The 23,513-nt window shown below is 42.4% G+C and overlaps 1 protein-coding gene across 3 annotated transcripts; it reads left to right on the plus strand.

The window, feature by feature from the left end:
• The first annotated feature begins 622 nt into the window (after positions 1-622).
• On the plus strand, positions 623-23,073 carry ipo8 (importin 8). Of its 3 annotated transcripts, none has more exons than XM_085375997.1 (25): positions 623-993; positions 2,624-2,705; positions 3,243-3,399; positions 3,545-3,703; positions 6,132-6,288; positions 6,750-6,839; positions 7,746-7,840; positions 7,936-8,020; positions 9,302-9,436; positions 9,817-9,916; positions 10,256-10,332; positions 10,579-10,695; positions 10,789-10,878; positions 11,367-11,532; positions 11,992-12,152; positions 12,463-12,588; positions 12,675-12,750; positions 13,188-13,313; positions 13,950-14,047; positions 14,161-14,256; positions 14,515-14,735; positions 15,314-15,519; positions 17,210-17,431; positions 20,131-20,260; positions 22,434-23,073. In XM_085375997.1, coding segments are annotated over exons 1-25 (3,057 nt in total). In that variant the 5' UTR covers positions 623-909; the 3' UTR covers positions 22,435-23,073. The 3 variants fall into 3 exon arrangements, with proteins under 3 accessions (XP_085232123.1, XP_085232124.1, XP_085232122.1); XM_085375998.1 differs by having other exon boundaries at positions 12,675-12,741; XM_085375996.1 differs by lacking the exon at positions 22,434-23,073 and having other exon boundaries at positions 20,131-20,264.
• Positions 23,074-23,513: the final 440 nt, after the last annotated feature.

A 23,513-nucleotide genomic window follows, 5' to 3' on the forward strand; every position in this document is an offset into this window, starting at 1 on the left:
TGCAGTTTTTGGAACTTTCAACACAGATCTTTCTGCTCTGGAGGTTTGTGCTGCGTCTCATACATTTACAAAGCTGCACAAAAGTCTGTCATGACTCTTGTTTATTCAGATCCTCATATTTTTGTGTTGCTTTGCTTCCATATTCAGAACTTCTTCAACATGCTGAAATTTATTTATTATTTATTAAACAAATTAATTATTGAATTGCGTGATAAATATATTATATTATTATTATATTATTAATACTAATATTTATTTTCTTTCACATCTAATGTACAATGTCATTCATTTACGTGTTTAGTTACTTATGTATTAATTTTACTTACTTATTTGTGCTGTTTCTCCACATGTGTGGATTTTCTTTGAGAGACTGAAATTATAGATACAAACGGTGTGTAACTGTGTGTAACTGTGTGCTCATTTAAATGAGCATAACGGCAGGAAAAGGGAATAATCGCGGGTTATAGGAACTTCCCATTCCTTGCAGAAATATTGCATTTTGGAGTCACGTATTCACACTCCAGCCCAGCAGGTGGCGGTAATACAATAAAATGTTGAATGTCAACCGCCTAAAAAAAGAACTCGAGCCAATATTGACAGGTCGTTGCCTGCAGCACTGATGTGAGCGCTGTAAAGGTGTCGGGACATTAGCAGAAAGAACACCGACGTGTCTTTAACAGAAACTCGCCTCCGCTCCTTTAAACAAAATGCTGAACATGTGTCCGATAACAAGCCTTTTATTTTGAATGCTCTGACCGGACGTTGTGTTTTTTTACTACCGGAAGCCTTTTCGTGTTTAGGCCACACTGGATGCAAAAGGCACGAATTTTGGGTGCAGAAACGTTAGCTTCTGTTAGTTTCATGAATGTGAGAATAAAAATAGAAACGGAACCGTGGAACTAAACACACATGGATCCCAACCGTATAATCCAGGCTCTGAAGGGAACCATCGACCCCAACCTGAGGATAGCGGCAGAAAATGAACTCAATCAGGTGGGTGAGCTAAATAGTTTTTGGTTTGCTTGTTTTCTTTTTTCGTTCGAGCCGAGGAGGGCTGCTGGTGTTTGTGGAGGATGGCGGACCGTGTTTTGGGGCTTGCGCTCGGCTTTACCTGGTTAACGTTCAGATGCATATATTAGGCCTAAGATCAGCATTTAGTCTAACCGGTACCCCGACAGTCACTGCGGCAGCTGCCCTGGAGAACAATAGCAGGCAGTTCTGACAGCCATCACGAGCTGACGGTCAGCAGCGGGGCTTCCCAAACTTTCTCATGTCAGCACTGGAGTTCAGGACTTCCTCCAGTCCTCTGTTGTTGCTCCTGCCTTCAATGGCCGAATAATAAAAAGGATCGCAATATTTGGCGATTGAGAGCTTTGCTGAGTTACCCAGAATGATGCAGAAACCCACTAATGTTTATGCTGTGTTATTTTAACGCTGGCTGCATCATGACTGAAACTTGAATTGGTAAATCTTAAATGGGTTTGAGCTGTGGGCATTCACACTGTGTAATAACTCCTTATTTAATTACACATGCATTGTGTGATTATATAAGCTTTACATCGAAGCTCTAAACCCCCCGTTTATCAACTATCACCTGCTGGGCAATCCTCGTTTTTTTAAAGGAAAAGAAATCATCGTATCTTCTTCTGTCCTCTTTTTCTTTCTCCATCTCTGAGATCGCACATTACTTTGTGTTGTTTTTCTTTCTCGGAAACGGATCTATTGCACTGTTAGTTTGCAAAGCTATACAGAAAAGGTTGGTGTGTTTGTTGAAGTTTCATTTTAATTTGTCTGCAATTTCAAAAGAAATAACTGTGATAAGTCTTCGATGTCACAACTTTGACATCTTCCTGGATGAATTCATGGCAGGCATAAGATGTACTTCAGGATGCAGAAGACTGAGTAAGACAAAAAGTATTTAACTCCAAATCTTGGAAAGGGGGAGCTGGCTGGAGAGGAGGTGGAGAACAACAGAAGGTTTGATGTGGGATTGGAAAGTTTACAAAGGCCAGAATACATTCACTGACCAACAGCTGAGAATTGCAATCCTCTAGAAAACATCTGTCTAGGATCCAATATTCTCTTGCGAGTGGACCATGAATGGACTTTGACAGAAGTACAGATGGTAATAAAATAATAATAATAATCAATCTCGCACTGTTCAAGACAGAAATGTTAGATGGCGCCAAATTATAAAAACAGTTAGACTGTATATACTGTGATGAAGTGACGCGACAATAAGTACTGATGGCCTGCAGTGTCTGTGGGGTGCTGCAGCTGCATGAGTGGGCCAATAAAAGAGAATCACACCACTAATGCACATAGACCTGCACAGCACAGTCTTTGCATGCGCAGGCTGCAGTCAGCAAAACAGGTAGAATTTTCATATCAGTGTTATTTTCACTCATTCACTCACACTTTCCTCTTTATCCTTTGTCTTTGCAGTTTAAGTGCCTTTACCGGTCACACAGTTACACACTGGTGAATGCTTCAGAGGCCATTTTTAAGAGCTGCAGCTTTGGCATCTTACATTTCATTTCCAAAAACTTTGGGTTTAAAAATGTTTTAATATTGTTTTGAATACATACGAAATTTTGAAGCTGTCCATCTGTCTGTGTTTCAGTCCTACAAGATCATTAATTTCGCCCCTACCCTGCTTCAGATCATTGTGTCGGAGCAGGTAGAGTTTCCTGTTCGCCAAGCAGGTAAGATGCTAACTGGTTTTGGTCACTCTGTTTCCATCATTATTTAGTAGTTAGAAAAATAGCACTGACCTGCTGAGAGAGACTGTTGTATGAGTATGTCTAAAACTAGCTGCCATGGCCTCCCATTTGGGAAGCACTTCACTAGTAAGTATTTGGAGTAGCAGAAGTGTGTCGGAGTGTGTCGGGGTTTTACACCAAACTTGAAAGGTTAAAGATTTGGATCTGCACGTGTGGTTTCTCAGCCTTAAGAAAATATTAGATATCAACAGGCCCTGTGTGTTGGCCCTGCGACAGACTGGCGACCTGTCCAGGGTGTACCTCCGCCTCTTGCCCTATGACAGCTGGGATAGGCTCCAGCGCCCCCCGCGACCCTGAAAAGGATAAGCGGAAGTGAATGGATGGATGGATGGATCAACAGACCAGTGTTTTAAATGGAGTCTTTGTGATTTGTAGAAGCACATAAATAAATGAACAGTGTGAAACTACATTAGCTATATGACCTGTGTGATGATGGTCTGATTGTCTCGGTGTGTGTAGCTGCAATCTACCTGAAGAACATGGTGAGTCAGTACTGGCAGGACAGGGAACCATCTGTCGGGGAGGTTGTCTTTCCCTTCAACATCCATGAGAACGACCGGCAGCAGATCAGAGATCAGATCTTGGAGGGTATCATCCGCTGTCCAGAGTCCATACGGTACATGCACATGTGCATACACCTGCTCACTCAGGACAGCTTTTCCCCTTCTCTTAGATCTTAACCTATTTCAACCATTAAAAGCCCTTTGAATAGTGCCCACGACATGATAGTGACGCCACATATTGTTTTCTTTTTTCTGTAGTGCCCAGTTGACCATGTGTTTGCGAGCCATCATCAAGCATGACTTCCCCGGCCGCTGGACTGCCATTGTGGACAAGATCAATATGTACCTGCAGTCTCCAAACAGCGGCAGCTGGTATGGAACCCTGCTGGCTCTCTACCAGCTGGTCAAAACATATGAGTAAGTAACCTGTTCATGTTCAGCCCACCCACCAATCACGTCTGGAGAGCAGAACGGGTTATTATTATTTTTTATTACATCTGAAATCCTTTATTTGAAAAGATAGTGAAATTGAGGTCAGGGCCCCTTTTTAAGAGTGATATGTGTGCAAAAGAAAAATTGAGTCTTAGGCCAGCGGCCCCCATCCTTTTTTGAGCCACGGACCAGTTTAATGTCAGGCAATGTTTTCACGCTGCGGCCTTTAAGGTGTCGCGGATAAATACGACAAAATAAAATCCTACGACCGAGACAAAAACTGGTATTTTGTAAATATAATAATAAAGATGAATTCACTGTGTAACTTTATTAGCAGCGTCCTCCTGAAATGCTGAAATCCTGAAACAACATGGAGAGTAACATCCTCCTCTCTGCCCCTTAATGCTCCCTGGTCACTATGGTAACATGTAACTATTTCTTTCAAAATAAGACACATGACTACAACACAGGAAAAGACCCAGGGAAGCTGAGTTAACGATAAAAACCCCGAAAACCATCAATTTCACACCAGAGCCTCAAGTCTCGCGGCCCGGTACCAAACGACTCACAGACCAGTACCGGACCGTGGCCCGGGGGTTGGGGACCACATGACTTTTTTAAAGTTCATCTGGCATGAAGCTGAAGTTTTATAAGAATCAGCAGTTTTAATCTGACGGCCATGAAGGATCTGAATATGGACTGTAGGCTGGATACTTTTTGGTGACCTCATAAATATTGATGTAGAAAAAGATTTCTGAAATTTGTCGAAAGCAGACTGTGGATTTTCAGGCTTGTCATCTGCGTATTTGCCTGTAACACGTGTTACATTAAAAATCCAAGTTACAGGAGCAGTGATCATATCAGCACTGAGGCGAAGGAGGGACAGTTTACTGTAGACCATCGTGTGGTTTATCGAGGTAAACGCAAATTAGTTTTTACAGTTCTGAATATTTGGTGGAGAACATATAAAACTGTGTTGTTAGACAACGAGTATATAAAGCAAATTCCCAGCGTGAAAGCATTCCAAACTGATTCCCGAAGGAAGTGATGTAGGTACGTTTTGAAGGCTTTCCAGAACTCGGATGCTTTTCCTGGATGTTTGCAAGAGATAACCAATAGAAATATGATTTCTGTTGTCTAATTTTGATGATGAAATTTGGGATTAATCTGTGTTTTTCCTCTCCCCAACATACAGGCTGTGTCTTTAGCATTGAGATCTCTGGAAATGACTAATGCAAACCAAGGCTTGTTCTGTTTTAAAAACACTTTCAGAACATTGAAACTTTAAATGTCACAGTGGGGCTAGTCATTTTTGTCCTTATCTGTAGCAAAGCTAGCAACCAACTAAATCGCTTCATTTGAGGTGCATTATAAATCTAGTGGAAGCCCGGCTTATGAAGACCCCATTTAATGAAGAATTCATGTTACGAAGGCCTGTGGTACGGCAAAATGCCCGCGTAACGAAGTAGATAAAACAGAAAATATTAAAAAATTAAATAAAATTCCATAATGTTATGTACACGTATACGTACATATGTATGCATGCATACGCATGCTTTCTTCAACCTCCTCCTTCGTCTTCAGCCAGCATCGCCTCACTCAAAAGGCGATGGAAAAAGGTGCTTTGCCTTAAGAAAAATTGATTCACGAAAGACCCTCTGGAACGAATTAATTTCGTAAGTCGGGGTTCCACTGTATTAATTATTTTACAATTAGTAAAAATGTGCAGCTAGTTACAGTTTACATCTTTGTGCCAGAAAATATAACATTACAGTATGGAAGCCCGTTTCTGCCACTAAAAAAAAGGATCCATAACTCGAAATTTCGAGTTATTAACTGTGACGTCTTTTCCTTGTCACCCGGAAGCTGAAGCCCTCAGGCACAAATGCTACAGCTAAGCTGTATTACATCCAGTCATGAATGCACAGATTGCTGAGTGTTTTCAGCCTGGCTTCAAAAATGATGAAATCCTTGTGTTATTGGCTGAATCACATGGTGTTACTATCAGCAGACGTACTTGCAAAAGCGCCAGTTTTGAGTGCGCGTTGCTCTGCGCCATATGCTTCCGGGTAACAAGAAAGTGACCTCATTCACGTAGATTACTGATTGGCAGAGCTAACTCGAAATTTTTAGTTATTAACTCGAAATTTGGAGAAATATAAGTCGAAATTTCGAGTTATGGATATTTGTCTTTTTTTTGTTTGGGTGTTTTTTTAGTGGCGGGCTTCCATATTACAGTGTAATGTCATTTAAAGAAATTCTCTCAGACCAGCAAGGCATTATAGAGACAGAAGCAGATAAGGCACTCTCTGCTTCAGTCTAACAGTTGAAGGAGAATGACGTCTACAACCTGAAGCACGTTCTGATTTGAACTGAGATCATTTAGTAAGTATCACGCATGTGTGTGCTTCAGGTACAGGAAAGCAGATGAGAGGGAGCCGTTGCTTGCAGCCATGCAGATCTTCCTGCCCAGGATTCAACAACTCATCAGCCAGCTTCTGGTTGATGCCACAATCTTTTCAGTCCTCATTCAGAAACAGATCCTGAAGATCTTCCATGCTCTTGTACAGGTGTGTGCACGTGTGTGTGCACGTGTGTGTGCACGTGTGTGTGCACGTGTGTGAGCTTTTTTTCAGATGTTTTCATGTGCTAAAAAGCCAGACACTGAAACTTTGAAATGTCTCATGTCAAAACATGTAGTTGTAGTTGTTGACACATGTAGCTCTAAATTGATATGTTTCCTTCAGTTGTCTTATGCTGAGCTTACAGAATGTGACTGTGGCCAGACTGAATGCTAAGAGGGTGAGAGGGACTACAGTCCTGCACCTTTTTATTCCTAATTACACACTTTTCAATGTGCCCTAAACTCCACTACACTGGTACAAACAGCAGCAGTTGCTGTTTATTCAGATTAACTGTCGTCGTCCGCTGATGTGACTTATGTATTAAGGAAAGGCTCAGAGATGCTTTCAGAAAGTAGACAGGTGGTCGTAATGGAAAGGAGTAAGAACGTACTTCTTCTTTCTTGCAGTATTCGCTGCCTCTCCAGCTGATCAACAACACAGTGATGACTCAGTGGATGGAAATACTCCGAGCCATAATGGACCGAGACATCCCAGCTGTAAGATCCCGAATCATATAGACACAATGTGATTTAACAAATCCAACAGTATGTGACGTCTTGATGCATTCTCAATCATCTAGATAAGGAAATCCCAAAAAGTTGACTCTGTTCATCTGCACGTAGCGTTTTCAGTGGTCACTCGTCCAAGTGACGTCTTCAGTCTCTGACTGCAGGTTTCCCCAATCTTATAAACAGTACATTTGCATAATGACTGAAACCAGGACCACTAGTGAACAATAGGCTGTGAGGTCAGTTTATGAGCTGACCTCACAGTTTCTTGATCATTTTCACATTACGGATCATTAATATGCAAATTTCCAGATGAACAGAATCAACTTTTACATGGTAAATCCTTTTAAGGTTTGGGATTTTATTTTCAAAACTTGTGTATTGCACTTTAATTCTAGTCACAGAATGATCATTAAAGTACTAGCATGCTTATTCTATGCGCTTTCAGCCCTTTATCTGCCTCGCATTACCAATCAGCCCAGCATGGATGCTTGTGGACTGTGGGAGAGTCACACAGACACAGAGAAACCAGCAAACGTTTTGTGCTGAACATTTGTTTTAATAAAAAAAAGTCTATAATGAACTTTTTTTTTAATTAAGTCCAAACAAACCACATTCATTTGGTTTCATATTACACAATCTTACAATTACACACGTGAGCCTGAACTGTTAGAAGCTTACTTCTGCTGAGACATTCAGTTATTGTGAGAGCTGAGTGGCACAAAACGGCATCATCAGTGCAGAAACGTTTTTCCACTGACACAAGTGCTCCACAGTGTAGTTAAAAACCCCGTAAATAAAGGTTTCTATACTATTTCTAGACGCACGGATTAAAATTCTAATGAATGTGTTCTTCACGAGGACCTAGTGCTGACCATACAGTGTGTTTGTTAGGAGACACTGGAGGTGGATGAGGATGACCGTCCTGAGCTGGCGTGGTGGAAGTGTAAAAAGTGGGCGTTGCGCATCATCACGCGACTGTTTGAACGGTGAGTCCAGAAATGCTGTTAAATCATTACCGAGCAGATTTGGGTTTGGCAGAAAGACCTTTTCAGCATTCCTGTATTTCTGATGTGAATCACAGATATGGAAGCCCAGGAAACGTGACAAAAGAGTACTACGAGTTTGCAGATTTTTTCCTGAAGACATATGCAGTGGGGATCCAGCAGGTAAATATGTGTCACTGAGTCTGTTTGAGTTATAGGGAATGTCCGGTAAATAACACTCTGACTTTGATCTTTAATGTAGATTCTGTAGTTGATACGTATCTTTGTGGTATTTGTGCGTTACAGTCAGTAAACATGCACTCTTGTTGTTTTACGTGCTAATTGGCTTTGTTCCTCAGCATGACAGCAACAGGTTAACTCAAGAGCTCTTCAATATCTACTTGAAAATGCTATTTTATATTAGGTGCATTCCAAATTCAAGGTTATGTGATATTCATAAGGCGTTTATGCTGTGCCTAAAGGCAGACAAAAGAACATCTCCTAGATTAAAGGATGGTCGTAACAACCGGAGAGTCCAACGCTAACAACATGACTGGGAGCTGAGAAACTTTTATTAGTGAAGAATTCTGTGCAAGTAAAGACTCTACAGACTCTACCTGAAATGTCTGAAGGATATTTTCGGAGGGAAAAGTGAAGAACCGCTCTGGACTTGCTTGAACTTCAGAGGGAGCTGGAGACTTGGATGACTGCCCAAGAGAGACGGGAAAATATGAGAATCCCTGGTATTACAAAACAGAACCTTGAACCTTGAACAGGCGGAAGATAACTTCCTTGCCATGGTGTTTTTGGAAAACATTAAGAGAGAGGTTGGAAATTCCTGAGATAACGAGTTTGAAAATAGAGCACATGAAAGTTTGGCTTCACAGCCCGACTGAGCCACGAGCGCCCAGCCCCGGACGCCGAGAACCACCAATGCGCCGGCGGCTGAGAGCATCAGCCACCAGCAGGGAGTGTGGTGGGGGGTCCCCACAGATGGGGGGTCCTGAGATGTTCCCAGAGGGGCAGTCTGCCCCCAGAGCCAGGAGATGTTGCCCTCTGCTCTGGGGTGGAGACAAGCAGACCACCCCCGGTCCTGCAGCAGCAGGGAGCATCCCAGACGCCAACTCCTCCCCTCAGCCCCCCACCCCCCAACAGAGAACGGGGGTGTAAAGATCGCAGCAGCGTATTTTACACTGACCAAGCCAGATGAGTCTGCCTGTTGCTGTCTTTACCAAGTCATGCTGGTGATGCTGCCGGCTCTGCATTGCTGGGACAGGCTGAAACGTTTGTCCGCAGTTGCTCTGCTTCGACATCTGCAGTGTTGTTGTTTTCAGATGAACAGAATCAACTTTTGGGGATTTGCTTACCTGGAGTATTGAGCAAACATCAAGACTAACAGTTTGTTGCAACTAATCCTATGAGCGACGGTGGTTATTCATCCTGTGCGGTGTGTTATCCATCCAGGTCTTGCTGAAGGTGGTGGACCAGTACCGACAGAAGCAGTATGTTACTCCTCAGGTCCTACAGCAGTGCCTCAACTACCTCAACCAGGGTCTGTCACACTCACTGACCTGGAAACAGATGAAGCCGCACATGCAGGTAGGACATGCATGAAGGAATATGATCTTTGCCTGTTCCTGATCGGACCAGACCCTCTTATTCAGTTTAGAGCGATCTGAATTTAGTTTCACCAAATACTTAAAGGTACTATTCCACCAAAAATGTCAGGAACTTTAGAGAGGAGTCCTTCGGACTCAGTTCAAAGTTGACTTTATTAAAGAGTAACGAATGGATGCTGACTGAAAGTTGTTCTGTCTGTGATTTCATCATTTAATCATTCACATAGTTACAAATTTCTGCCCTACTTTTTCCACTCTGGTCATTTTTATTGTCTATTTATTTTAATAAAGCCAGTCTTATTTCTCCCTCTTGAATCATCTTTAATCTCATTAATATTATGAAGATTTTGTTTCATGTAGACCATATGCCAGGAGGTCATCTTTCCTCTTATGTGCTACAAAGACGAGGACGAGAAACTATGGCAAGAGGATCCATATGAGTATATCCGTATGAAGTTCAGTAAGTGTTCAAGTATCCTGGTATTAGAGTTGTAATGATACTAGAGTTTTAGTCTTGAATTACTTGTGCACACTCTGGAGTCTCTGCTTAGTGTTGCTGTGGTTCCCCTACTGCTCTGCACAGGAACAGGGGGTCCCCATGTGTCTGTAATCTGCAGATTGCAAAGGCAACAACAGCATATCTGAGTTTGGAGTTTGCCTACCAAAGAAACCCAAAACCCTAAAAGTGAAACTGAGAGAAAGTCATTTTTGGCCATTGCTATAACATTGAGTGGTGAAGGTGAGTGCATGTCATGTCTGGGAATATGTTATTTTTGAGAGTATCCATCTTTGTATCTAGACCTCTATGATGACCATGCTCTCCCAGTCACTGCTGCCCAGAGCCTGCTGTGTAAAGCTGCACGCAAGAGGAAAGAGGTGAGCGGGGGGGCATGATAGCGCACATCCACAGGAACCAGAGTGCTTGTACACAGTATGTGGCAACTAGCCCTTTGCCCAGGGATATTGATATTATATTATAGTTTATTCCACCACATGAAAAAAGGGCTCTTTCTCTTTTCCTGCCAGTGTATTTTATTTTTATTACCACAAGCCACAAGCTTTAGTTTCTGCACACAGATCTTGTAAATGTAATCTGCAGGATGTCCTGTATTCATTTTACAGGTCCTGCCTCAAATGATGGAGTTCTGCCATCGTATCCTGATGGAGCCCTCTGCTGATCCTTGCAGGACGGATGGAGCGCTGCACTGCATCGGAGCTCTGGCTGAGCTCTTACTAAAGGTACACAGAGACAAGCACAGGAACTCTAACGAGCACTTTTATCAAGTAATCAGCTTCAAGATTCGCTGCATTTCTGCATGTCTGGTCCTACAGAAGCGGCTGTACAGGGAGCAAATGGAGCTGATGCTTCAGAACTACGTCTTCCCCTTGCTTAACTCTCCTTTGGGTTACCTGCGTGCCAGGGTGAGTGAACCTTCCTCCCTCCTTGGTAGAGCAGTGTAAGAGTGTCACGATGGCTAATAATGTGTCACCACTGAATGAATAATGTGGGTGCAGTTTAATCCTGTATGTATAATTTTCACCCTGTGTTTATTTCAGAAAACTAAAAAAACCATATTATGTCCAGTTAAGGTATTTGAGTTCTATATTAAATTGAACTGCGTGTACAAACTCATCATTTAGGTTTAGGACCTAAACTGGAATAATTCCAGTTTATTTGAATCATGTATTCCAGTGGCTATTGAAACTAATGAAAAGTATGCAATAACCACTGGTAGGGCATATATTCATTAAATGAAACTTAAAGATGACCTTTTTTTGAGGAATTATTTACATTATTTACAAGCTGCACTAGAAGCTGATGTGGACTAGTGCTGTACTGCTTTCACAAATTTGACCAAGGTGGAAATTGTATGGATGCTGTACAAACTTGGGATACTCTCCTTTGTTAGTCCTGCTGGGTGTTGCACTCCTTCAGTCCGCTGCGTTTCCATGACGAGCTGGTGCTGAGGAATGCTGTGGAGTTGGTCAAACAGGATCTGATAGATGACAAAGAGATGCCTGTCAAGGTGGAGGCTGCCATCGCTCTGCAGACGCTGGTCAGCAACCAGGAACAAGGTCTGTGGAGGACAGCTGATTCACTCCTGTGTGTTAAAGCTGACATTTGTACAATGCACCTTACCAGCTTGACTGAAATCAGAATCAGTCCCATCACAGGGTTGTGAAAATGAATGTTTTGAGGGAGGTATTAGCAGGAAGTTATAATAACTTTGAAAAGTAACGTGATATTGGCTTCGATTTTTCAGATTTTTTTTTCTTGTAAATTTCTCTCGTTTTTCAAGTTTGGTTTTATTTTCTTTCCCATCACAGGCCCAAGCTTCTATTTAAAAATAATGTGTGTGTAAGAAAGGAGACATGGGTATTCCTTTAAGTAGGGATTAGAGACTGGTTGTCATTGTAGTAGTAGAAGCACTTATGAATATTGGTAGAACATAAACACTGATAAGTGCAAATATGATCATCTCCCATACACAGATTTAGTCTCATTTTCTCACTCAATCTTTTCTCATTATAAAGCCAAGCTGTACATCAGGCCTTACATTCGGCAAGTCATGCAGGAGCTTCTGCATGTGGTCAGAGAAACGGAGAACGATGACCTGACCAACGTCATTCAGAAAATGATCTGCGAGTACAACCAGGAAGTGGCCGTCATCGCTGTAGACATGACACAGAACCTGGTAGGACGACAACACAGACTTATTTTGTAGCTTAATCAGGTATTAAGGAAGCATGCAGCATCCAGGGGGGGGGGGTGTGTGTGTGTGTGTGTGTGAGTGTGAGATTGTGGGTTTGTTTTTCTTCTCCTGAGTAAGACACAGATGAAGCTACTTTTAGGTTAAGTTAGTTTTATTTTAAGTTTAGCTGTGATCTGGGGTAAAACTCGTGAAAAACATCAGGGCAAGGTAAGAGTTAAGATTAATGTGGATGTCCACAAAATGAATCAAGGTCAGTGAAGTGATGGGAAACACCACTGTGTGTGTTCGGCAGGCAGAGATCTTCACAAGAGTTCTACAGAGTGAGGAGTACGAGGAGAACGAAGATAAGACTGTCATGGCTCTTGGTATCCTCAGTACAATTGACACCATCCTCACCGTAATGGAAGACCACAAAGAGGTCTGAGGCGCACACAGCAAGAAGTATTTGAATTTGGGACAGTGGTGAATGTAATATTTGACGCATTATTTCTTTTCATCTCTCAGATCACACAGCAGCTAGAGGGGATCTGTTTGCAGGTGATTGGCCTGGTCTTGCAGAAACCCATCATAGGTATGGCAGGTGTGTGTGCACGGGCAGTCCAAAGAGTGTGTTTTGTTTTGTTTTTTGGCGGGGGGCGGGGCCTCCCTTTTCAAATTCTGTCGTCCTCCACATTTTCACACTTTTCCCTCGTCCTAGATATTGCAAGTGTTCCAAATTTTGTTAATGAATTAATTTTGTTATTTCAAGTAAATACATTCCTTGCTATCTTTATCAAGAGCCACAGTGATCTCTAGATTATTTTTCCATGTCTACTCAAAGGGAAGCAGTCTCATACACTGGTGTCACGTTTTATCTCCTGCATTTAATGGAAATATGTGTAGAGATTGCATGTTCATGCTGAGTGGTCTGTAAACAGCACCGAGATGACTCTGTTTCCTGTTAGTGGTGTTGGATTGTCTTTCTCTTGTATCTCAACGATGTGGCAGAATATCATTGTCATTCTTTAACCACTGCAGAATTCTATGAGGAGATCCTGTCACTGGCGTTTGGCCTTACCTGTCAGACCATCTCCCCCCAGATGTGGCAGCTGTTAGGCGTCCTGTATGAGGTCTTCCAGCATGACTGCTTTGATTACTTCACAGGTATGTCCTACACCCAGTTTCATCTCCACTAACTCTTGACTGTATGTGGTATTTTCCTCCTAGATACATGCAGAAGTTGTATTTGTGTTGTTTTGTCCATAAATTTTCAAATTATATAAAATACGTCTGCTTAAGTTCCTTCTAAACGTGTTATTTAACCTAATTAACCGTCTGCAGCTGCCCAGAAATTCAGTTTACTGTGTCCAACAGGAAATAGAGGAAATTATCCCCCCTGAGAGGCAGAAACAAGCACATATTTCACACGTTTAAAATATTAATCATAAAACAGTTTTTTGTTATCACAATAGCTGTGAAACCACAAATTGGTAACAACAAAAAAAGTGACATGTAGTGACACATCAGCCTATTACCATATTTATTAAAGAAATACACATTTGTGTTTTGTAAGTTTGACTGCTGTGTTGGAGTTTTTACACGTCTGTGAAAACCCCAGACAGCTGCAGATGATTCAAAGGATTTTTGTGTGAATACACAGAGGTTGTGTCACATAGTTCCAAGAATATGAAACATAAATGACTATTAACTTAATAATAATAAAACTCTTGATTCATGTTGGGTAAAGCTTATATGAAAACACTGTTGGAGTTCAAAGTATGAATTGTGTTTATGTCACAGATATGATGCCGCTTTTGCACAACTACGTTACTGTGGACACGGACATGCTTCTGTCCAGTCCGAAGCACTTAGAGGTCATCTACAGCATGTGCAAAAAGGTCTGGCTCCAGATGTGTTGAACTGTGGTTCACAGAAATATCATCAGGAACAAACATGCAGCTTTTTTCCAATGTTGTTGCTGCATTGTGACCAGTAAGCCTTTTTGTTTAAGGTATTGTCCATGGATTCGGGCGAGGATGCAGAGTGTCATGCAGCCAAACTGTTGGAGGTTATCATCCTGCAGTGCAAAGGCAGAGGCATTGACCAGGTCAGGTGCAGCTCTGTACCTTTATTTTCCACTTATCACACAGCCAGCACCGTTTCCTTTATTTCTAACGTCCTGCAGCCAGAACACTGAAGTGTCGCTAAGTGTTTCTCTCTGTCGGTGTAATTATGCCCAAAGCTGGGAAGCCAGAGTCATGCCAGTTTGTTCACCTGCATGTTTCAAGCACACTGTGCTTCAAACCACATGTTGCTGACATTCTGAGGAAACAGTGCAATGTTTTCTGCTCTTTTGTTTCTACAGTGCATCCCTCTTTTCGTGGAGGCAGTGCTTGAGCGTTTGATGCGGGGGGTGAAATCCAGTGAGCTGAGGACAATGTGTCTCCAGGTTGCCATTGCTGCTCTCTACTACAATCCAGCCCTGCTCATCCATACGATGGACAACATGCACTTTCCACACAACCCGCAGCCCATAACCACACACTTCATCAACCAGTGGATGAATGACACTGAATTCTTCTTGGGGTAAGGCAGCAAAGAGAGTCCTTTGATGCTAACTACTGAGTTAGGGTAGAGAAATTCTGGATCAATGTTCTCTTGTGATTTTAAAAATTTCATGTTGTGAAGTTTTTGAGTGAAGCTGTGATTGCTATGAAGGGAGGGACAGTTTAATTCAGTTTTATTGCTTTATATATTTATTTATATTGTGATGTAAAGATCCTGCAGCAATAACAAGAAAGTCCAGACGGTTTGACGAGTTGGAGAAAGAAGTAGTTTTCCTGTGGCTCTATATCAGGAAGATTTATGTTTTCATTTTAAACACAAATTAAATAAATTCGACAGCTAATCAGTGAGAAATGTTGATCACTGAACCATAGAGACACCGTGTCATAGATTTAGAACTGTTTGGATCTGTTTTTCTGAGCTTTGAGCAAAGCCAGACTGTTTTCCACCTACTTCCAGTCTAGCATCACTGTAACTCCAGCTCTGTAATGGGCACCCACATACCAACAGGTGTTCTTTCATTAATTCTTTTAATTAACAGATGACAGTTTAATTTGTGTGAACACTCAGAAACTGCCTTGTTCTGATTCACTCTACAGACTCCATGACCGTAAGATGTGCATCATCGGACTGAGTGTGCTAATCGAGCTTCCTAGCCGGCCAGCAGTGCTGGATGCAGTGGCTGCCCAGATTGTCCCCTCCATTCTCCTCCTTTTCCTGGGCCTCAAGCACATTAATGCCTCCCGCCTAATCAACAAACCAGAGCTGCTTGCCCGTGCAGGGGCTCAAGACGAAGACCAGAATGGTGAGAATAGAGCAGAAAGCAGGAGGTTGGCACCAACAACAGAAGAAAGAGTCAGTCAAATTAGCCACTGAACTCACCAGCGCTGAGTGTAAATTAGCTGCACTATGTTTCTCACTCTCTGCTCTACTTTGCTTCGGTTAAAAATAAAGGAATTGGGTCCTTAAACCTTCTCTACCTCTGGTGGGTCACACTCATAAATGTATTTGCTGTTATTGTTGTGATTGAGGCGTCATTCTTTTACTCGGACATGTAAATATTTTGATTCGAGTGTATTAGTTTTCTCTTAACTGGGTTGTCAAAAAAATTGATGCTAAAAATTAATATTGAATTCAGATACTCATTTGCAACAATATCGATATCAACTGTGCCGTCTTTGCCCCTCCAGCTGCACACAGCTGCACACAGCTGCACACAGCAGTCAGACAAACAGCTCCTCCCCTCACTAACAGCTGAAGTAGTTTTTCAAGAGGTCAGTAAAGCTCACGGTTCAACAACAACGAAGGAAACGGTTATCATGAATGTTAACTTGACCGGTGCACATTTTAACATTTAATGTATTTAAAATGTGTTTCTTATTTAGTTGTAGCCAGCTGTGTGGCAGTGACTGCATGTGTTCAGTGAGCGTTCTGAATAACCTGGGGTATTAGTTATGCTCTTCTGCAATATTTAAATGTTAGGTATTTTGCTGTTTGGCCTTTGTTTTTATTAGTAAGTTCTAAAATATTGAAATCATTTGTCAAATGAAAACCAGCACAGCTGTTAACGGAAGCTGAGCGGGAGGTCGAGGCACGGTGTGCCGGGAGTGCGGTGTTCCCCCTGGCTCTAGTGGGCCGCGACCTCCCGGTCAGCTTCGAGCTGGTGGGTAACAGACGTCTCCGAAAACGTCGGAGCACTTTTGCAAATATGTGATGTCTTGATAAACTGAGCAGATATTTGAAGTTTACACAGCTACATTCACGGCTGAAAATATGTTAAAAGTTTATTTTGTGACCCAGAAAGAGAAACATTAAAACTAAGAAGCTGCTGCCACTTTTGGAAACTGGAATTGGCTGGGCCACGCTATGAATTCTGGGATAGGTTGGGCCACAAAGGATAGCAACTTGGCCTTCAAATGTGACCTGCAAAGGATGTGACCTATTTTACAAGATCTTGCAAGAGTAACTCGACATGATCTTCATGTGTTTTTTTTTTTTCTCCACTGTCCCTTGCAGGGCTCCATATTTAACCACTTCAAAGCTAAAGATCCAATGTTACCAAAAAATAAAAAATAATCCTGATTGTGTGGAAATACATAAAAGACTGAGCTGACTATAACTGTCAGCTTCTTTAGAGATTTCAGCAGCAACTAGTACAATGTCTCATTAGACTGCACTGTGCTACCAGGTTTCCTACCGGCCTAGCTTGTAATTTTGTAATAGCTACAGACTAAAGGTTACATTACACCCTTACAAAAAGATGCTGTGGTATTCTTTCACATAGGAAAACTCTTGGGAAGATCCTGTTCACAAAGTTGCTTTGGTGTCAGAACCATAAGCAGTTGGTCTGTTGACCACGACCCACCTATAGTGACTCCCCTCTTCTGGGCCAGCACTAGTTTGTGAGCCAGTCCCCAAATCAAACTGTACGCTGAAAATAATCTCTCTTTAAATCCTGGTACCTCACTCTAAATGGCTGTGTTTGTTTACGGCAGAGGAGATTCCTAGTGATGAAGATGAGGTGAATGAGAATTGTAACACCATGCAGCAGCAGTCCAGCATGCCAGCAGGCCAAGGAGGCGATGATGATGACGACGATGAAGATGACTATTGGGATGACGATGGTTTTGAGGGAACGCCTCTGGAGGAGTACAGCACGCCTCTGGACTACGACAATGGAGAGGACGAGTATCAGTTCTTCACGTCTGCCCTGCTCAGTAGGTCATCATTCACGTGTTAGAGAGAACCTTACTGTTTGTTTCCGGGACACTGGGAGCAGATCTTCGGGTCCTTTAGGAAGCAGCATGGTGCTTCATGGACCAGGCTCATTCAGGTGCAACCAAGATCTAGGAAGTTTCGAGAAAGGGTCAACAGCGTGGCCCCTTCTTCAAACCATCTGTGTGTAGTTTTTGTGCTGCTGTTAGAGAATATTGTTGACTTGGAGGTGGGTGATGCTTCTTAGTTGTCTCACTTTCACTCCCCTACTCGTCCACGCCCTGCTTGCAGTGACTGTGGTGCACTACAGTTTGAGGCCCACTGCCTCTCCTTTTATACCATTTTATTCTTTACTTAAATATTTATTTGTTCACTCACTGTGACAAATACAAGACATTATCGTAACCTTCAGAAACCAGCCTATTGCAACTGCATGTTTACATTCTTGCTCTGATTGGATTCGTTGAAGTTGAAACTTTTTAATATCACATACAAAAACATTGCAGTGGGATCAGTTCATTGCTCTGCTGTATTTATGCTGTTATTTTTCCACATAGTTTGGTAACGAAACAGGATAAACACAGATGGGACCGTCCTTGACAAAAATGTGATTCTCAGTAACTTTTTTGTAAAGCAGTATAACCCATTTATAGCAGCATATAACGCCTGCAAAAAGATAGATTGCATGTCTCCCTGGAAGCCCTAAAGATTAGTTGGAAAACTTATCAGAGGGCAGTTAAGGCCGATAAACACTCCTACTTTTCTCAACTTATTTCGGCCAACTCTCATAACCCTCGTGTTTTATACAATACTATAAATTCTGTACTTAACTTGGAGGGTTATGACCTGTTGCCGTCCTCTGAGGCTATGTGCAATAAGTTTATTACCTTGTGGACAAGATTGCTAGCCTGAGGCCTCTGATCCCACCTATTGTTGAGCCGGCCATGTATGCTCCTTGCTCAAACCTATTCTCTGCTTTTGCACCGATTTCTCTGTGTGATTTAGAGGAGTTGGTGCTACATGCTAAGCCCTGTGGCTCCCCGAACGATGTTGTTACTCCCCGCTTTCTCCAAAAAGTATTTCCCATCATTGGATCTTATATCCTGAAAATTATCAATACTAGTCTGTTAACCGGTCAAGTTCCTAGTGGGTTTAAACATGCAGTCATACACCCCTTACTTAAGAAACCTGGCCTTGATAGTTCTATTATGTCAAATTTTAAACCTCCAAGCTTCCCCTTTTAAGCAAGATCTTGGAGAGGATTGTACATACCCAGCTGTTGGATTATTTGAATGACTCGCAACTGTCTTCCAATCTGGTTTTAAGCCCTTTCACAGCACAGAGACAGCTCTTGTTAAAGTTATGAATGACATTCTTGTTGCTACTGATCCTGGTAAATATGCTGTGCTTGTGTTATTGGACATGACAGCTGCATTTGACACAGTGGACCACGACCTGCTGATCTCCTGCTTACACCACTGTGTGGGAATTTCTGATTTGGCATTGACATGGATAAAATCATATCTTTCCGAAAGTAGTTTTTGTGTCAAGCTGGGGCTGGCCGCTTCCTCTGTGGCCCCTCTGCTTTGGGGTGTGCCCCAGGGACCTATCCTTGGGCCATTACTTTTCTCGCTGTATTTACTCCCCCTTGGTGCGATTTTTCGTAAACACGGAGTGTCATTTCATTTGTATGCCGATGACTGTCAGCTTTACTTACCTTTTAGTCATTTGGATACCTCCCCATGTCAATCACTGCTTGACTGTCTTAGCGATATTAAATTATGGATGGCAAATAATTTTTTGAATTTTAATGGTCGCCCACATCGCTCTACTGATACCCCAGATGTTGATTTTGGTGATTTGACCTCTCATCTGAAAAGTTCAGTCACTAATCTTGGTGTTAAACTTGATTCTGCGCTTACTTTTGAAGGTCATGTAAATGGGGTGGTGAAATCAGCTTTTTATCACCTCAGACGCCTGTCGAAGATTAAGCCTTTCCTTTCCAACCCCAATTTGGAAACTCTTATTCGTGCTTTTATCAGCTCACGTCTGGACTATTGTAATTCCCTTTTAAAAGGGGTCGGGTCGGGCACCTTGTCACGGCTGCAGTTAGTGCAAAATGCGGCGGCGCGATTTTTAACCGGTAGTAGGAAATTCGATCACATCACTCCGGTTCTGGCTTCCTTGCATTGGCTTCCCATTGATTTTAGGGTTCGTTTTAAGGTCCTTTTATTGGTTTTTACATCTTTAAATGGTCTGGCTCCTGTCTACTTCTCTGACTTGCTGAAGCCACATGTTCCTCCTCGCTCGCTCCGTTCAGCTGAGCAGCTGCTGCTGTCGGTCGCTAAGTCGCGGCTGAAATGCAGAGGAGACCGAGCGTTTTCAATTGCGGCTCCGATGCTCTGGAATAACCTTCCCCTCCAAATTAGACAAGCGTCATCAGTGCAGGTCTTTAAGTCCAGATTGAAAACCTATTTTTATTCCCTGGCTTTTAACTCTGTAGGAAACTGACACCTTCTTATTTATTTTATTGTACGTAATGATTTGATGGTATTTTTAATTTGGTTGTTGTTTTGATCTGTGTTGTTCAGCACTTTGGTCTGCCTGGTGTGTTCGTAAAGTGCTATACAAATAAAACGATGATGATGCATGAAACCACCGTGACACTAGAGCTGTGCTGTGTGTTTGTCTGTGTCTGTAGGGGTCCAGAGTACTGATCCAGCATGGTACCATTGTTTGACGGCTGCGCTCAGCGATGACCAGAAAAAACAGCTTCAGGAGATCTACAGCATCTCACAGCAGAGGAGGAGCACTGCAACTAAGGGCCAATGGTGAGAGACGACATGAGGAGAGAAGTTAGAAAGACGGGAAGAAACATGCTGAAAAAATTGTAATTGACTCGGTGCATGCGTTACCGCATCCAGGGGTCCGGTTCAGCTGTTCAGCTGTTCTGGCCGTTTGCTTAAGCCCACGGTCCTGGACTACAGGGAGTGCAGAATTATTAGGCAAATGAGTATTTTGTCCACATCATCCTCTTCATGCATGTTGTCTTACTCCAAGCTGTATAGGCTCGAAAGCCTACTACCAATTAAGCATATTAGGTGATGTGCGTCTCTGTAATGAGAAGGGGTGTGGTCTAATGACATCAACACCCTATATCAGGTGTGCATAATTATTAGGCAACGTCCTTTCCTTTGGCAAAATGGGTCAAAAGAAGGACTTGACAGGCTCAGAAAAGTCAAAAATAGTGAGATATCTTGCAGAGGGATGCAGCAGTCTCAAAATTGCAAAGCTTCTGAAGCGTGATCATCGAACAATCAAGCGTTTCATTCAAAATAGTCAACAGGGTCGCAAGAAGCGTGTGGAAAAACCAAGGCGCAAAATAACTGCCCATGAACTGAGAAAAGTCAAGCGTGCAGCTGCCAAGATGCCACTTGCCACCAGTTTGGCCATATTTCAGAGCTGCAACATCACTGGAGTGCCCAAAAGCACAAGGTGTGCAATACTCAGAGACATGGCCAAGGTAAGAAAGGCTGAAAGACGACCACCACTGAACAAGACACACAAGCTGAAACGTCAAGACTGGGCCAAGAAATATCTCAAGACTGGTTTTTCTAAGGTTTTATGGACTGATGAAATGAGAGTGAGTCTTGATGGGCCAGATGGATGGGCCCGTGGCTGGATTGGTAAAGGGCAGAGAGCTCCAGTCCCACTCAGACGCCAGCAAGGTGGAGGTGGAGTACTGGTTTGGGCTGGTATCATCAAAGATGAGCTTGTGGGGCCTTTTCGGGTTGAGGATGGAGTCAAGCTCAACTCCCAGTCCTACTGCCAGTTTCTGGAAGACACCTTCTTCAAGCAGTGGTACAGGAAGAAGTCTGCATCCTTCAAGAAAAACATGATTTTCATGCAGGACAATGCTCCATCACACGCGTCCAAGTACTCCACAGCGTGGCTGCAAGAAAGGGTATAAAAGAAGAAAAACTAATGACATGGCCTCCTTGTTCACCTGATCTGAACCCCATTGAGAACCTGTGGTCCATCATCAAATGTGAGATTTACAAGGAGGGAAAACAGTACACCTCTCTGAACAGTGTCTGGGAGGCTGTGGTTGCTGCTGCACGCAATGTTGGTGGTGAACAGATCAAAACACTGACAGAATCCATGGATGGCAGGCTTTTGAGTGTCCTTGCAAAGAAAGGTGGCTATATTGGTCGCTGATTTGTTTTTGTTTTGTTTTTGAATGTCAGAAATGTATATTTGTGAATGTGGAGATGTTATATTGGTTTCACTGGTAAAAATAAATCATTGAAATGGGTATATATTTGTTTTTTGTTAAGTTGCCTAATAATTATGCACAGTAATAGTCACCTGCACACACAGATATCCCCCTAAAATAGCTAAAACTACAAACAAACTAAAAACTACTTCCAAAAACATTCAGCTTTGATATTAATGAGTTTTTTGGGTTCATTGAGAACATGGTTGTTGTTCAATAATAACATTATTCCTCAAAATTACAACTTGCCTAATAATTCTGCACTCCCTGTAGTAAGAGACCCTACTGGGTGTTTGCAGAGGGGCGGACCACTAGGGGGCTCCATTCACACCCAGTGAGAAGGGAAGGAGAGGGCTAATGTGTTTGCCGCCTTGTGAGTTCAGTTGTGTGAAGCCGAGATTCAGCGTGTTAGTTCAAAATGTGTTAGCACCAGTCACAATTGCAGTGTTGGCGGCCATGGTCTTTCCACACTCGCCACAGCTGGGGATTGAAACTAGGTCGCTCTAGAGCCCTGAGCTTTTCCACACACAGCATCAGGACACGGCACTGACAGTGGGCTATTTTAGCAATCTCTTATCAAAAGCCTCCAACGAATTTAACAAGCAAAAACAGTAGAAAATAAGTCATTCAGTTTACAAATCTTGTGGGTTTTGTCGTAGCAGAGGGAGAAGGATGCAGTTTTAAACGCGTCGCTCAATCCTGAGCCGAGTTTCATCTTGTGTTTTCAGAGCACTGAAGAAACAGATGGGCTGCAGAATCAGGAGAGGGGTCAAAGAAGAGAAACGCTGCTCTGAGCTGAAGTGTACTTCAGTTCAATCTGAACGATGTCAGTCTACATCCAACCATATCTGAACAGATCCCACCAGAACCAGAGTTTCAGTAGACCTGGATGGAGTAGCAGGGGCTGGTTTCAAATCACAATAACTGCTGATTTGCTGCACTGCTTCAGACCCCCACTGGAATAATGCTTTCACTGGGACAGGTCCACCGGCCTGTGAGTGTGTGACGGTGTCTCTGTGTATACTTGAGGAAAAGATCTGCATTATAAATATAAATGTTCTTGACCAGCACAATTCACAAAATATTTTGTACAGTGCAGTGCTTTAATTTGTAACTAAGTCAGTTGTGTTTTGTGTTTGTCTCTCAGCGAAAGTGTAAAAAACAAAACAATAAAACTGCGTCGGAGTGTTTTTGTATGTACTCTAAGAGCCTCTTTCTTCTCTGGGCAAGAAGAGTCCCTTTCTGTCTGCCTGCGTTGTACATAGACTGTGAATGGAAACGAGATCAGAGGTCTTGTAGATCGACTGTAATGTTACATATGTAATGTAAAGTGGGAGAGGAGGAGCTTTTAGTCATATTGGATTTGTTTTTGTGAGGTTTTTTGAAACTGATTTAAGAAAACCATGGATGTTCACGCAGTAGCATCGGAGTTTTTTCTTTACTATCGTTACTCTTTACCGTTACTAAACCAACATTTCTGGTGTGTTGTTAAATAACCTGCTGAAATAGTGCAGTTAGTCCAGCTATAAAGAATTTAGTCTTTGGAATTGCTCAGTTTTTATTTATTTATTTATCTTTTTTTGTGGATTACTCAAAAAAAATAATAAAATTTCAGTTAAGAACTAAACTAATAACACTAAAACACTTTTGACATCAGTAAGAACCACAACCGAATTCATGCTTTCCGTAGCTGCATAAGAGTCGTCAGTGACAAGCAGGGTTTAGGGAACATCAACAAAACGATACTTTTGGGATGTTTCGATTCATTTTTCATTCTGCTTTTGCTTCAGTGCTTTTGTTCTACAAAT

The sequence above is a fragment of the Diplotaxodon limnothrissa genome, linkage group LG17 (assembly GCF_057381915.1).
Source record: "Diplotaxodon limnothrissa isolate DT_005_m linkage group LG17, D_limnothrissa_male_GT1.1, whole genome shotgun sequence".
Classification (NCBI taxonomy): domain Eukaryota; kingdom Metazoa; phylum Chordata; class Actinopteri; order Cichliformes; family Cichlidae; genus Diplotaxodon; species Diplotaxodon limnothrissa.